The sequence below is a fragment of the Muntiacus reevesi genome, chromosome 1 (genome assembly GCF_963930625.1).
Source record: "Muntiacus reevesi chromosome 1, mMunRee1.1, whole genome shotgun sequence".
NCBI classification, from domain to species: domain Eukaryota; kingdom Metazoa; phylum Chordata; class Mammalia; order Artiodactyla; family Cervidae; genus Muntiacus; species Muntiacus reevesi.
In genome coordinates this window covers 4,795,341-4,809,996 of record NC_089249.1, presented here as the reverse complement: position 1 = coordinate 4,809,996, position 14,656 = coordinate 4,795,341, and the positions used below count along the sequence as shown (strand labels likewise).

The 14,656-nt window shown below is 36.8% G+C and overlaps 1 protein-coding gene across 1 annotated transcript in view; it reads left to right on the top strand.

Moving 5' to 3' along the window:
• The first annotated feature begins 329 nt into the window (after positions 1-329).
• LOC136160902 (centrosomal protein of 135 kDa-like) overlaps positions 330-14,656 on the top strand; it is a 166,749-nt gene continuing 152,422 nt past the window's right edge. The window contains exons 1-8 of the mRNA XM_065925188.1: positions 330-591; positions 2,102-2,293; positions 3,237-3,404; positions 5,761-5,902; positions 7,906-7,990; positions 11,564-11,692; positions 11,767-11,773; positions 12,208-12,431. Of these exons, the coding sequence (XP_065781260.1) occupies positions 480-591; positions 2,102-2,293; positions 3,237-3,404; positions 5,761-5,902; positions 7,906-7,990; positions 11,564-11,692; positions 11,767-11,773; positions 12,208-12,431 (1,059 nt within the window). The 5' untranslated portion in view covers positions 330-479. The remainder of the gene's footprint in view (positions 592-2,101; positions 2,294-3,236; positions 3,405-5,760; positions 5,903-7,905; positions 7,991-11,563; positions 11,693-11,766; positions 11,774-12,207; positions 12,432-14,656) is intronic.

Sequence of the window (14,656 nt, the reverse complement as noted above, 5' to 3'; positions counted from 1 at the left end):
ATATGTTTTTCCTACTCTTCTAAGTTTTTGTTTTGTCAAATAAAAGGATATATTTTGATAAGCAGACATTTTTAATTTGAAGAAATCCAATTTATCAAGTTTCTCTTTTATATTTAAAAGAAAAACTTAAAAGAGGCTGCTCTAAGTATTCTCTGCCTGTCTCAGGCTTGAAAAAATATTCTTCTTTCTTTTGTCTAGAGGTTTTATTGTTTTAACTTCTGTGTATTAAGTTTATGAGGGGATATTTATTTTAACGCAGCAACATGGATGGATATCTTTAGCATTGGATTTAAATAAATCTAAATATTCTAGAGAGCTGTCTGCCTGAAAAGAAATAAAAAAAAATAATTGCTTCATAATAAAAGAATCCTTTTTTAAAACATTAAACAATAATAATAACTGATAATAGAATGATGTTTCACTCTTTTCTTATAGGATTTTAATTTTTGGAAGTGAATAAACCTAGTTTGGAACACAAGATGACTACAGCTGCAGAAAGAAAGTATCTTAATATTAGGAAAAGATTGGATCCGTTGGGATACCGCCAGACTTTGACAGTGGACTGTTTACCTTTGGTGGAGAAACTTTTCAGGTAAAGATGGGAACACTACTGCAAACTTGTGTGACCCTGAATCCCCTTTATCTAGTTTCTTGTTGAGCTTTGTGCTTTAGTACAGAAATGGGTAGACTTTTAAAGTCCTTAAATCGTCTGAAGCTTCTCTCTTCTCCACGTCGCAAAACTCCAGGGTCACCGTGCACTCTATACTGTTTAGAGTAAATGTTTCTGAGGGTTTTGTCTGTGAGTAAAAGTACAGTTTTAATGTGATTTTCTGATCTAGTTAGGAGTTCTGTAGCTGCTTTATTCACTGGTTTTTATTTTATTGAAATGCATTTGACATGATATTATGTTAGTCACTGGTCTCTAATTGCTACGCATTTATAATGCCAATCTAAGGTGGTTGATCATGACTTTAGCTGTGAACATGTTAATTTAGCTGAAAGATTCTTTGTGATTTTTATTCTTTTCCACATGAATCTTATTACTGTGATTTGAGACTAATTAGAGCAGAGAAATGGTCTAGGAAGTTTTTGCAGTAGGACTATAAGTGATAATGATGAAAAGAAGAGAGTGGATGAAAGATACTTTGTGGTCTCTAGTATGGCCTCCAGAATCCTTCATGATCTAGTTCTAGGTCAGCAATTCAGAATTATAGGGTGGGAGCATGTTTAACTTTCCAAGAAACTGACACACATTTTCCCCAGTGATTTTACATTCCCTTCATCTTCCCTGCACCAACCACCTAAGCTCCTGAAAACATGTTTGCTCTCGCCCTTGGTCTCTCCATGTGCTGTTCTGTCTGCCTGTAAAGTCTCTTTCTCCTCTCCTTCCTGCTTTGTCTTTACGCTCAGTTAGCTATATGGCCTGCAGCTCTCTGTCACATATACTGCACGTTACCTTAGCTGTTATTGTTGTTGGAAATTTGTTTTACCTTCCCATTAGAATGCAGACTTCCAAGAAACTAGAGACTGACTGTTTCACCGCCATACCTAGGACAGGCTGAACACAAGGTCGGCACTGAAATATTTATTGAGTTTATCACATAGTACCGTAACTTTTGACAAATTGTTAGTAGGATATAAGCTCCATGTCAGTGGGTTCCTTACCATGTTCCCTGCCCAGTAAATGTTGATGTAGTGAATATTCTGTTCATCTGTGTTCTTAGAGGTAGGTAACTGATCCGTGTTTGTTGCATCCCTGACACTTAGCATGTAGCAGGCATTCAGTAAATGTTAAATGACCAAGTAAGATTCACAGATTCCACAGGATCAGGTGACTAATTAGACATGGGGGGGGGTGAGTGAGATCAGGTTTAAAGATGGTTCTGCCTATATGTATATGTTTTATAACTTAATTACGACAGGAAAGTTTTGAGACCTTCTTAGTACCTTGAAAGACCTCTAGTGTTTGTTTTTGTATGTTTGATTTTCGATTTGATAGCATGTTAGTATTAACATTTAAGTCCTTTTAGAAGTCTGCTTTTAGTTATTAAAAGTTAATAGAATGTTTCCTTGTATTTGCATTTTCCATTCTTTAATATTGGTGATCTAGTTCATACAACAGAAAGTCTTCGGAAATCAAAATTATCTGCTGTGAAAGCTGAAAAAGAGAGTGCCAATTTTGATTTTGTATTGGAACCTTATAAACTTGAAAATGCAAGGTTGAGTAAAGAAAATAATGAATTATACCTGGAATTAATGAAACTGAGAGAACAATCAGGTCAACATATTAAAGGTAAATTTTTGTGACTTTTGAAATTTTTGCCCTTTTCATTTTATATGTGGGAAATCCTACTCTACCTTTGAAACTATTAATTAGAAAATGTGATAGTCTTCCTACTGATAGTTCCTGAAATATTGTAGGGTGTGTTGAAGAATTTCCACAAGAAAAATAAATTTGCATTCCACAGCTATATTCATCTTCACTGAATGTGGATTACATTTTTAGAATTAAAATTGCTGTAATGGTTGTGGTGTGCGCTCAGTTGTGTTTGACTCTTTGTGAACCTGTGAACTGTAACCCACCAATCTCCTCTGTCCATGGAATTTTCCAGGCAAGAATACTGGAGTGGGTTGCCTTTTACTTCACCAGGGGATCTTCCCAACCCAGGGATTGAACCCGCATCTCTTGTGTCTCCTGCATTGGCAGGCAGATTCTTTACCAACTGTGGCATCTGGGAAGCCCAGAAGTTGCTGTAGAAAATATTAAATGCTGGTACTGAAGAAAAATTTCCTTGTAACAACTTCTGTGTTTCTGAGAAAAAGTTGTGTGTCTATTGTTCTGATTCTTTTATACCCTGTTTTTGAACTGGAAGATAGAATGATTTCAGAGGTACTAGGCAAAGGGTAAATTATGTGGCTAACTTATTATAAAATCTTCTTGTATTTAGTAGAAAGCCCTGGCTAATACTTGGCATGAATTGATAATCCCTTAGCTTCATATCCAATTTACTGGATCAAAAGCTCATATTAGTCTCATCACAGAAGAAAAATATAATTCCTTTTTGTGCTTAGTGACTTGTTTGCAGTTTTGTTAATCGTGGTAGAAAAGTTACAACCTTCTAACAAAGCATATAAGAGTCAGGTGGAGCCTTTCAAATTATTGTGATTATTTTGTTTTATGAAATGGGAGAACTTCTTGATGTATAAAATGCTCTTTAAATCTTTTTCATTTTAAGAGTTGAAAACCATGTTGAAAAAGTGCGCACATGAAACAGCTGATCTGAAATTTCTAAATAATCAATATATTCATAAACTCAAACTTATGGAGAAAGAAAGTAAAGCTAAGAATGGAAAAATTCAACAGCTTCAAGAAAAGAATTTGCAAGCTGTAGTTCAAACTCCATGTAAATCTGTTCCCTCTCAAAACAAATTATATACATCTAATCTTTTAAAGATGTTAAAACTGTTGACTGAAATGGGACTTTGGGTATTCATGCTTTAGACTTTAGTATTTGAAAAAATGTATTTGGATAGTCACAGAACCTTTAAAATTGATTTCTGGAGACCCAGCTTATATTCTATACATGTGCTTAGAAACTTATATAACAGTAAACTTCTTAGGTGTAAGGAGTCTATCCTCAGTGCCTAGGGTTTTCTTTCATTGTTAATTTGAATTCTTTTTTCTATTATTATTATCATCATTATTAATTATAAAAATAATTCATACTCTAAAGACTTTGAAAATGATATACTTTGTTATTTCTTAGTTTATTTTAGTCTTCTTAGCCTAATGCTCAGTAGTTATCAGAGAAGGAAAAAGAAATGATGGGGCATATGCAGCGTTAGTGGTTGTCCAGGCTCAAAGTTGATGGAAGAACCCCCAGTAGTAGTAACCAGACCATGGAGGTGTCTGAACCATGAGATTAAGGTCACGGAAGTAAATGAGGGGAAGGGAGGTGCTGAATTACGAGACTTGGTAGAGACTGAGGGATTAAAGAACACGGTGAGGACCAGCAGTAATTTGGTCAGAATGAAGGCTGCCTCAGAAGAGAGCTGAAGATCTGGAAGCTGGCTCAGTTCTGTCTGGTAACACAGTCCAGGCTTAATCATGTTACTCTGTGCCTGGAGCTGAGTGAAGAGGAGACTCTAAGAACTGAAGAATTGCAAACTGGGAGGCCAGGATCAGGGAGGAATCCGTGGCAGAAAATAAGCTGGGAGAGCGAGGACCATGAGCCAAGGGCAGAAGAGATGCCGAAATGTGGGGGAACATCTCAGAAGAAACTAAAAGATTAAGAAAACTAAAAAAGGAGGATAATTAGATTTTCTGAGAAAAGAGTGGGCCTAAATCAAGGGTGATTTAGAGGTGTAATCTCTAAAATTTAGGGATGGATAAATTTAGTAAACTTGGGATGTAGAGGAATTTCCAAATTTCTGTTTGAAGTGAATGAGTGGATGAATGAGGATATTAATACTATTTCTTTCTCTTTTTTTTTTTTGGCTGCACCATGGGGCATGTGGGATGTTAGTTCCTTAACCAGGGATCAAACCTGCGCCCCTAGTCTTAACCACAAGACCACCAAGGATGTCCTGGTACTATTTCTTAAGATAGGGAATATGGAAAACAGAACAGAAGTCCACCATCTACAAAGGGTTCGTTGAATATGTTGTATCCACAGGACATTCACATTGAAACTCCTAGTATGCAGTGGAATATGTAGATCTGTCCTCAGAAATATGGTCCTAGATGGAGAGTCACATTTGGAAATCATTGGAATATCCTGAGAACTGAAGCTTTGACTGTGGTAGGAGTTACTAGTGAGATTATGTAGATTGGAAAGAGAGGAGAACCAAAGACAGACCCTAGGAAATTGTCTTTTAAGGCACAGATGGAAGAAGAGGGTCTCTGAGAGAAACTGAGAAGGACCAGCCGAGGAGGAAAACCAGGAGATGAGGGAAGAAGAAAGTGGTTTGCATGTTCAGGTGTGTAACTACAAGCAGGTCACCTAAATACTCTTGACCTGGTTTCTTCATCCTCAAAACAAGAGGGTAGGAGTATAGAAAACTTGTTAGGATTCTGAGGAAGACAGAGTTATGGGTTGTGTTTGTTCTTTGTGAGGTTCAGTTAGTTTTTCAAGTACGTGTCTAATCTTGACCAGGTACTGGAAAAGCTGAATTATCCTTGTGGTTTGGACCAACATGGGATATATCTAGCCATTAAAAGAAATTACTCCTGCTGGTTTTAAGGATAATTAAGAAAATTCCCCATTAATTCAGGATACATATTCTGCTATATACTGATTTTGATTCTTAAAGTTTCAGTTATCTTCTCCTTTGGCCTTGCTTAATAAACATGTTTATTTTAGTTATCATTGCCTTGAAGCTTCTCATTTGACAGTTTTCTGCTGGCGATGACTTCTTGGGCTCTGTTATGTACCACAAGGCACACTCAACTTTTAGTCTTGCCAGAGTTTGGTCCCCATCTCATGAAGGGACAGATTAAATCTGGGCATATATACCAAGCATGCAGAAAATAAAGGTTGCTTTCTAACCATGTGTTGTTGAGGTTTGCAGAAATGAGTTGTTCAGTTAAAGATCAGGTAGGTATTTATATGTAAGGGAGAAAACATTTGACCTGGCTCTTATGTAATAAGACCCAGAGACATAGTTTATAACAAAAAGGCTAGCCTTCTGAACTATTTAATTCTAAGACAGTGTTTTGTTTTCAGTTTTTTGAAATACACATTTGCTTTTTTTTTTTAGGTGGCAAGAAAAGAAATATTGCTTTCAGGCGCCAGCGCGTGCAGATTGATGAACCAGTCCCTCCCTCTGAAATCAGTTCATATCCGGTTCCTCAGCCGGATGGCCCTTACATCGCAGACCTCCTGCACGTGGCTGATGACAGGTGCATTAAAGAATCCTCTGTTGGCTTTAGTTACCTCATCACTTGGTTAGCCCTAAATTTCTTGATAGTACGGTTTTGTCTTCTTAACTAGCCTATCTCTGGTGTGTAGCATAGAACTTTGCATAAGCATCCAGTAAATGCTTTCTGAATATATTCTGAATATTGAAGGTTTTCACTTGTTTTGAAATTTGATTTCAAGTAAATCATATATCTGAGGTTTCTGTCCATATTTGCTTTGAAACAGTTTAGTGCCACCTAGAGCCTATTTCAGTAGAGTTGCTTTGACATTCAGCTTTATCACCCAAGTAAATCTTCCACAGATTCTCTGTTAGTTGAGATTTTTCTCAAATGCCAGTAGCATGAGTAGACTTGTAACTGGCTGTGAAAGTCTTGCTTCATGATTCTCTAGCTCTGTATGTTGGTGTTTCCTTAACTTGGAATCAGGTGTAAATTCTATTTTAATTATAATTTCAATAAACTCTTTGGAAAAGGCTATGTAAGTGTTCTCGGGCTGTAAAGATGCAACTTTTGAGAAACTTACAACCCGGTAAGAAGGTGAGACAAGGGGAAATACACAGAATGCCATTAAGAACATGTTAGAAGGTGCAGAGGAGCAGGAGAGCGCGAGTGACAGCCTCTCAGGTCTCGGCTGCAGACGCGGTTTAGGTGCAGAACACACTAGTGGGAATGGCTAGTGCAGCCGGCTTTTTACTTGTAGATCATGTAGACAATATGAGAGAGTTTTCTACTTTATTATTAATGTCTGTAGCAATTTAAAAAAAGGACATTGATTGGGGGACTAATTAGGGTCTTCAGCTCAGTTATTCTCACACAATATTATGTACCTGTATTTATACACTTACTTGACTTTACCCATGAAATATTTTGTGTTTTGTTTTTATGGCACTTATAAATTAGGACTTAGACAATATGTTAGTATTATTTACCGAGTTTTAGAGGGCTCCGTATGTATTTGATTCAATGGACAAGAACTTGGGCAAATTCTGAGAGATGGTGAGGAACAGTGAGGCCTGGGTTGCTGCAGTCCATGGGGTCGCAAAGAGTTGGACACAGCTTAGTAACTGAACAACAACATGTGTATCTTTCCTGTCTCTTTCTTTGCCTTAGCATTCTTCTCTTCTATCAAGCCATCGTAGGTAGCATCAGTCTCTTGATTATCTTCCTTGTTTTACTTTGCGCATGCACTGTGTTCAGTCACGCATGCGTGTGTGAGTGCGGTCGCGTACGTGCTGCGCTCCTGCTCCTAGGTTAGTGGGCGGTGTTGGCTCTGCTAATACTAGCAGCAGGTACACGCAGTGTTCAGTGGGGCTGTGCCGACCCCATGGAAAATCTCTCTCAAAATTAAACCTGGCTTCAGGCTTTATTTTTCCAGTATGAAAGTGATTATGTCCTGTTTTGTTAATGCTTGGCAAAGTTTGATGTACTACAGTACATTTAGGCATTCATACAATTCAGATGATTTAGACAAATCTTGATTTTCTTGGAATTAACAAGTTCCAGGAAAGAGTAGGTTTTTTTTGCTGTAGTTACCTGGAAAATTGGTATTTCTTAGTATTTTTCTTCTCTCTAAGATTGCAAGGTAATTTGTTAGAAAATACAGGGTCATGTGGGGTCAGAAAACATTTAGTCCCTTATTTCACTTAATAGTATTGTGAGTTTTAGACTTGATGCTTAGTTCCCTGAACCTAAGAATTGGCAACAGTACCCAGAAGAATTTGTCTTAAGACTCAAAATGCAGTAGGAGACATAATGATTCTGAGTTTCAGATTATTTACCACTCAGTTTTGTATCTGTTCTTATAAAATTAAATCTCTAAGATAATGTACTCTGTGCTGTGGCCTGGGAGCCGTTTGGCCCAGCACCTCCTACCTCACTGAGAAACAAAAAGTTCAGGGTTTTTAAAAGAAGGCATCTAATTTCACTTTTGTAATTTTGTATTTCTTATTAAAAATATATTGAAATTACTTATAAATATGTTTCAGAATTCAAGAAGTTCAACAGGAAGTGTGCCAGTTACAAGAGAAGTTAGCAGTGATGGAAAGTGGACTGAGAGATTATAACAAGCAGGTAGGATTTTTTATTTATCTAGTTGGGATTGAGGTGAGTGCGCTGTGACTATAAATAGAATTGGGTTATGTTTAATATTTCTGATACCTGAGTTTTTAATACAGCTTTTCTTTTTAGTAAATTCGTTAATAGAATTAATAGATGGAATGGCTTAGATGGCTTCAGAGCCTTCAGTTCATTCCCTGCACTATGCATTGAGGTGAGTAGCAGTTTGGTTTTTTTTTAAGGTGAGTCATCTATCTCCCCAAATATTATGACCATATTAACTGTTTCCATCTCAAGAGATATTTTATTGAAGTGTATTATGCTTTATGATAGTCTTTTTAAAAACTTGTTTTACCCTTTCTATAGATTTTATCATTTTGAGTATGTCTTTGAAAGTTATTCTTCCGAGTGGCCATGCTTGTTGAATGTTTTCTCTAAAAGCACTGGTGCTCCATAAAGAAGCAAGGGAGTGAACAGATTTGGGGTTACGTGAAAACTTTCTCTATAAGCACCGGTGCCCCATAAGACGGTTTTCTAAAGAAGCAAGGGAGTGAATAGACTCGGGGTTAGATGAAAACTTTGAACAACCTTTGTTCTTTTATACTTTCTTTTTGTGTCTTGGATAAATTCTGATTTGGGTAATTATAAGCTTTCTTTCTTAATATGCTTACTGAAGTTTAAATCAGGTAACACGTTTTTCATATTCTGCACATAACTACGTTTTTTTGGAGTGAAGAAATCTGCACATACCAGTATAGATGTAACCTATGTATTGGTATAAGTGTTAAGTTTATAAACTACTTTGAAGATCACTTGGATAGATGGAGTTAAAAGGAATTGTAGTAATGTCATCCAAAAAACTTACTTTATGGAGAGATGTTGAACATATCAAATATGCATATGAGATGAATATTAATTAATATTTTTCAATTTATATTCAGTCATTCTTTCATCACATTTTTTTTCTAAGTACTTTATGAACATAAACTGATCAGTCTTTATTGTCTCCATGAGGTGGCTGAGGCGTTTGAAGAAAATAGCCTGACCGTTCTGATTGAAATCACCAATTTCATGTGGTTATCAGTCTTGATTGAGTCTGCGCTATCAGTTTTTTTTTTTTTTTTTTGGTGGGAGTTTGTTCTGTTCTCAGCATATATTCCAGATTTTACTGTTCTCTTCAAGCTCTTTCCATGGCCTGTACACTACACCCTCCTTCTTAGGACATCATCTTCTTTTTCATTTTCCTATCTCTCCCTTTAAAATGAGCAATATTCACAGGTTCTCCTTAAGACTTAATGGGTAGGATGGTATTCTTCCTGTTTCGTGCGCTTGGCCCCATTCCCTCTCTTCTCCTTAGGATATTGCTTTAATCAGTTATTCTTTAACAAACTTATATAGTCATTTTAATGACTATACATTTTTTCAGTACTGTGAGGAGATACTTTTATCATCATCACTAATACCCCTTAAAAAATCTTTTAATTACCTTTCCCCTCTTGCTAACTAAGGCCTTCTTCTCCCTCATGCCTACTCTGAAAGTGAAAGTGAAGTCGCTCAGTCGTGTCCGACTCTTTGCGACCCCACCGTGTCTGACTCTTTGCGACCCCATGGATGGTAGCCTACCAGGCTCCGTGGTCCTTGGGATTTCCCAGGCAAGAATACTGGAGTGGGCTGCCATTTCCTTCTCCAGGGGATCTTCCCAACCCAGGGATCGAACCCGCGTCTCCTGCATTGCAGACAGACGCTTTACCGTCTGAGCTGGTCTAGAGGGTGTCTTATTCTTCTTTCTCTACTTCTTCACTTCCTGTTCACTTCTTAACCTCCTGTTGGCCTCTGTCCCCCACTGTATAAGTTGGTCTAGTTACTGTTACCATTGACATTAGTTGCCGCATCCAGAAGGATACTTTTAAGTCTTCATTTTCCTGACTCACTCTGCAGTATTTGACATTATTGATCATTTCTCTTTGAAACTCTTCTGTGGCTTCATTTTCTTTTTGTTTTCCTTTTCTTGCCTTTTTTTTTTAGCCTCTTATAATATCGTCTTTGCTCTTTTGTCTGCCTCCTCCCTAAAATATCACCAAACCCCAGGATTCTTTGACTTCTCCTCTCCATGTTTTCTCAGATAGTCTCATCCACTCTCTTAGTTCATTACCTGAATATTGATGGCTCCCCAGCCTCTCAGGCTGACACTTCTCTGCTGAGTTCCGTTCTGATATGCCCAGCTTGACACTGGCATTTCCATTTGGATGAAAGCTGTGTGTTCACATATGCCTAGTGCTGAACTTTCAGCTTCTGTCTCACATTTGTTTCTCCTTCTATATGCTCAGCTTTGGTTGGAAGCTTCAGCATCCACCCAAGCCAGCATTCTGTAGTCTTTATACGTCTCGTTCTCTGCCTGTCACATACCACTTGCCAAGTTCTATCAGTTCTTAAACTTACGTATTCTGTTCTGTCCTGACCCACTGTTTCTTAGGCTCTAATCATCTCTCATATGTTCCTACAGTAGGTCTCCTTGCTTCTGGTCCTATTCTTATCACATTCACCCTTTAGTCCTGAGTAATATTTCTCCCTAGTGAAGTATACAGAGCTTATCATAATTAGTTCCTGCCTAAATCTTTGGCCTCATCTCCAACTGTTAATTCCCCTTGCGTGTTGTAATTCAGTCACACTGAGTCACTTCTGCTCCTTTAAACATAGCGTGTTGCCTGTGCTTCTTTGTCACTGCCTGGAATATCCCTCCTTTCTTCTCTGCCTAGCATATTTTATAACTTTTTTGGACTTATTTGTTCCCTTGACTACTTTGGTACTATATACCTATTTCTATTATTGTATCATTGAATAACATATTAAAGCAATTATTGGTTTACTTTATTGCTTTTCCTGTAAAGCTGTGTGTTCCTGAAAGTAAGGGATCATGTTTTATTCATCTTTGTATATTTAGAACTATGCTCAATAATTGTTTGTTAAATTGAATACTTGGTTTTTGTTTTCAATTTTTTTTTTTGAAAAGAAAACCAAAGTTTGAAAGTGTGTGTGTTTTTCTAGATTCTTGCATGTGAATTCATGGTTGGTAGTGATGCTTTTGATTGTATGTCTGTTTTTTTCTATGTAATAGATAGTAAAGCAAATTCATTCCGGCCTTATATCCTTTTTAATAATGAGTTTTAATAGCAAATCACTTTCCTTTTTGTTTTATATTCATTTGTTTATCTCCCATTTATTTCACCAGGCACTGAAGTAGTTCAAACTCAGTTCCAGGACTTCGTTTCTTTTTGTATAAACATTGCCTAATCTTAGAGGAGGGAAAAAACAAAACGTAAAATTAGAAAGAATCTCTTCAATAAAAATACTTATGAAACCTGTGTTGACAATTCTTAGGTTGAGATTTTCTGTGTATATTTTTGCTCTGCTTAAATGGATCTCATAATACCATTTATGTGTATGTAACATATATGAATGCTAATCTTTTGTGTACATTGTGGGACATAAGAAAAATGGAAGTATATTCAAATAAACATTTGTGCAGTGTTAATCATTTCAGTTAAAAACCATATCTTTAAAAATGATAGCACAACTTTATGTTTTCAGATTGAACTTAGGGAACGAGAGATAGAACGACTGTCGATTGCATTGGATGGGGGTCGCTCCTCTGATATCCTTTCTCTGGAGACTAGAAATAAAGCCAATGAAAAGCTTATTGCTCATTTAAATATTCAGGTAACGACTTTTATGATTATTTCACTGAGCGTATAAAGTTGTAAGTGTTTTTAACAGTCTTTGGGTTTGTAAAGGTGGAAGGTTTTTTTATTTGGGTATTATCTACAGCAGAAAAAATTTCATAGAGTCAGAGTATCCAAAATTGGGTACAGCTGTTGAAAAATCCTGTTTTTATATTTAATGAGGTGTAGGAATTGATATACCACAGTATTAGGTGTTTAAAAGAAGAGAATAAACTATAGGTAAAAAGTAATCCTCAGTTTGCTTTAAAAATTGTGTATATACATTCAGAGAGAGAAAACACTAGAACTACGCCAAAATACAATTTAATATAATTTTTTTAATCTTTTCCTTTCAGCATTTACCTCTTTGATATTTGGCAGTTGTAGGTGATATGCAAAACAGCTAATGATTTTTAGTAGCTTTCATTGTAAAAATTATTGTTATAGTTTATTTGGCTGATTATACATTTTATATGCAACATTGTTTTAAGATTTTATGACTTTAATTTGCAGAAAGAGAACTTACTGTGGAAATTGAGAGGATGAGACTAGAACACGGAATCAAACGACGAGACAAGTCACCTTCTCGTTTAGATACGTTTCTGAAAGGTATAGAAGATGAACGAGATTTTTATAAGAAAGAACTAAAAAAACTTCAACATATAATACAGCGAAGATCTTGCTCTAGAAGTCATTCTACCTGTGAAAAAATTCCAGTATTTAAAACACTAGAAAAGGTAATATCTCTTTGTGAGAGTGTTTGATAAGGCAAAAAAGAGCTTTATGAGCAAACTTTTGGTGTATTATTGTAATAATGTAATGTTATTCATACTTATTTTTAAGAAGTCTTTCTTAATTTTCATTTTTGTAGTCTTCTGTGACCTTTTTGTAGTCTGTGACTTTAGGAACACTGCATTAATTAGGAAAACTACTTAAGAACAAAGTGTAAGGTACTGATTCCTGGAAATTAAGGGAGATTGAATAGCTCATTATATATCTGGGAAGAGTGCAGGGGCATCTGAGCTTCCAGAAACTGGATCCAGGAACTCATGCTGCTGGACACTTCCTCTCTTTCTAATCTTTACTTTTGGTATCATCTGCATTTTCTCTCTTTAAGTAGAATGGCTTTGTCTCCATGGCAGGCTACGTGGCTTCAGGCCATTCCCATTCTTGGACCAGTCAGAAAGGCAGGCCACATTGTACAGACCAGGCATCTTCTATGATAACTGTGCAACAGGAAGGGGTAAAAAATGGCAGTGAGCACTGGACAGATCATCCTCTTTGTCCACTACAGTCATGTTTGCAACTTGATGGTCTAAAGATGTATAAGGTTAACGATGATGAATAAAAACGTGAGAATAAAAACATGTCCTCATTTTAGGTCTTAATTATTTTCAAAATTTTATGACTATCATTTGGGTTCTTTAGATTTTTCTTTCTTTCTTTTTTCATTTATTTTTATTAGTTGGAGGCTAATTACTTTACAATATTGTAGTGGTTTTTGCCATACATTGACATGAATCAGCCATGGATTTACATGTGTTCCCCATCCTGATCCCCCCTCCCACCTCCCTCCCCATCCCATCCCTCCCAGTATACCAGTATACCAGCCCTGAGCACTTGTCTCATGCATCCAACCTGGACTGCTGATCTGTTTCACACTTGATAATATACATGTTTCAATGCTATTCTCTCAGATCATCCTACCCTCGCCTTCTCCCTTCGAGTCCAAAAGTCTGTTCTATACATCTGTGTCTCTTTTTCTGTCCTGCATCTAGGGTTATCATTACCATATTTGTAAATTCCATATATATGCGTTAGTATACTGTATTGGTCTTTATCTTTCTGGCTTACTTCACTCTGTATAATGGGCTCCAGTTTCATCCATCTCATTAGAACTGATTCAAATGTATTCTTTTTAATGGCTGAGTAATATTCCATTGTATATATGTATACAATGGACCATAGCTTTCTTATCCATTCGTCTGCTGATGGGCATCTAGGTTGCTTCCATGTCCTGGCTATTATAAACCGTGCTGCGATGAACACTGGGGTGCACGTGTCTCTTTCAGATCTGGTTTCCTTGGTGTGTATGCCCAGGAGTGGGATTGCTGGGTCATATGGCAGTTCTATTTCCAGTTTTTTAAGAAATCTCCACACTGTTCTCCATAGCGGCTGTACTAGTTTGCATTCCCACCAACAGTGTAAAAGGGTTCCCTTTTCTCCACACCCTCTCCAGCATTTATTGCTTGTAGACTTTTGGATAGCAGCCATTCTGACTGGCGTGTACCCCTTTTGGATAGCAGCCATTCTGACTGGCGTGTACCTCATTGTGGTTTTGATTTGCATTTCTCTGATAATGAGTGATGTTGAGCATCTTTTCATGTGTTTGTTAGCCATCTGTATGTCTTCTTTGGAGAAATGTCTGTTTAGATCTTTGGCCCATTTTTTGATTGGGTCATTTATTTTTCTGGAATTGAACTGCAGGAGTTGCTTGTATATTTTTGAGATTAATCCTTCGTCTGTTTCTTCATTTGCTATTGTTTTCTCCCATTCTGAAGTGTGTCTTTTCACTTTGCTTATAGTTTCCTTTGTTGTGCAAAAGCTTTTAAGTTTCATTAGGTCCCATTTGTTTATTTTTGCTTTTATTTCCAATATTCTGGGAGGTGGGTCATAAAGGATCTTGCTGTGATTTATATCAGAGAGTGTTTTGCCTGTGTTCTCCTCTAGAAGTTTTATAGTTTCTGGTCTTACATTTAGATCTTTAATCCATTTTGAGTTTATTTTTGTGTATGGTGTTAGAAAGTGTTCTAGTTTCATTCTTTTACAGGTGGTTGACCAGTTTTCCCAGCACCACTTGTTAAAGAGGTTGTCTTTTTTCCATTGTATACCCTTGCCTTGTTTGTCGAAGATAAGGTGTCCATAGGTATGGGGATTTATCTCTGGGCTTTCTATTCTTTTC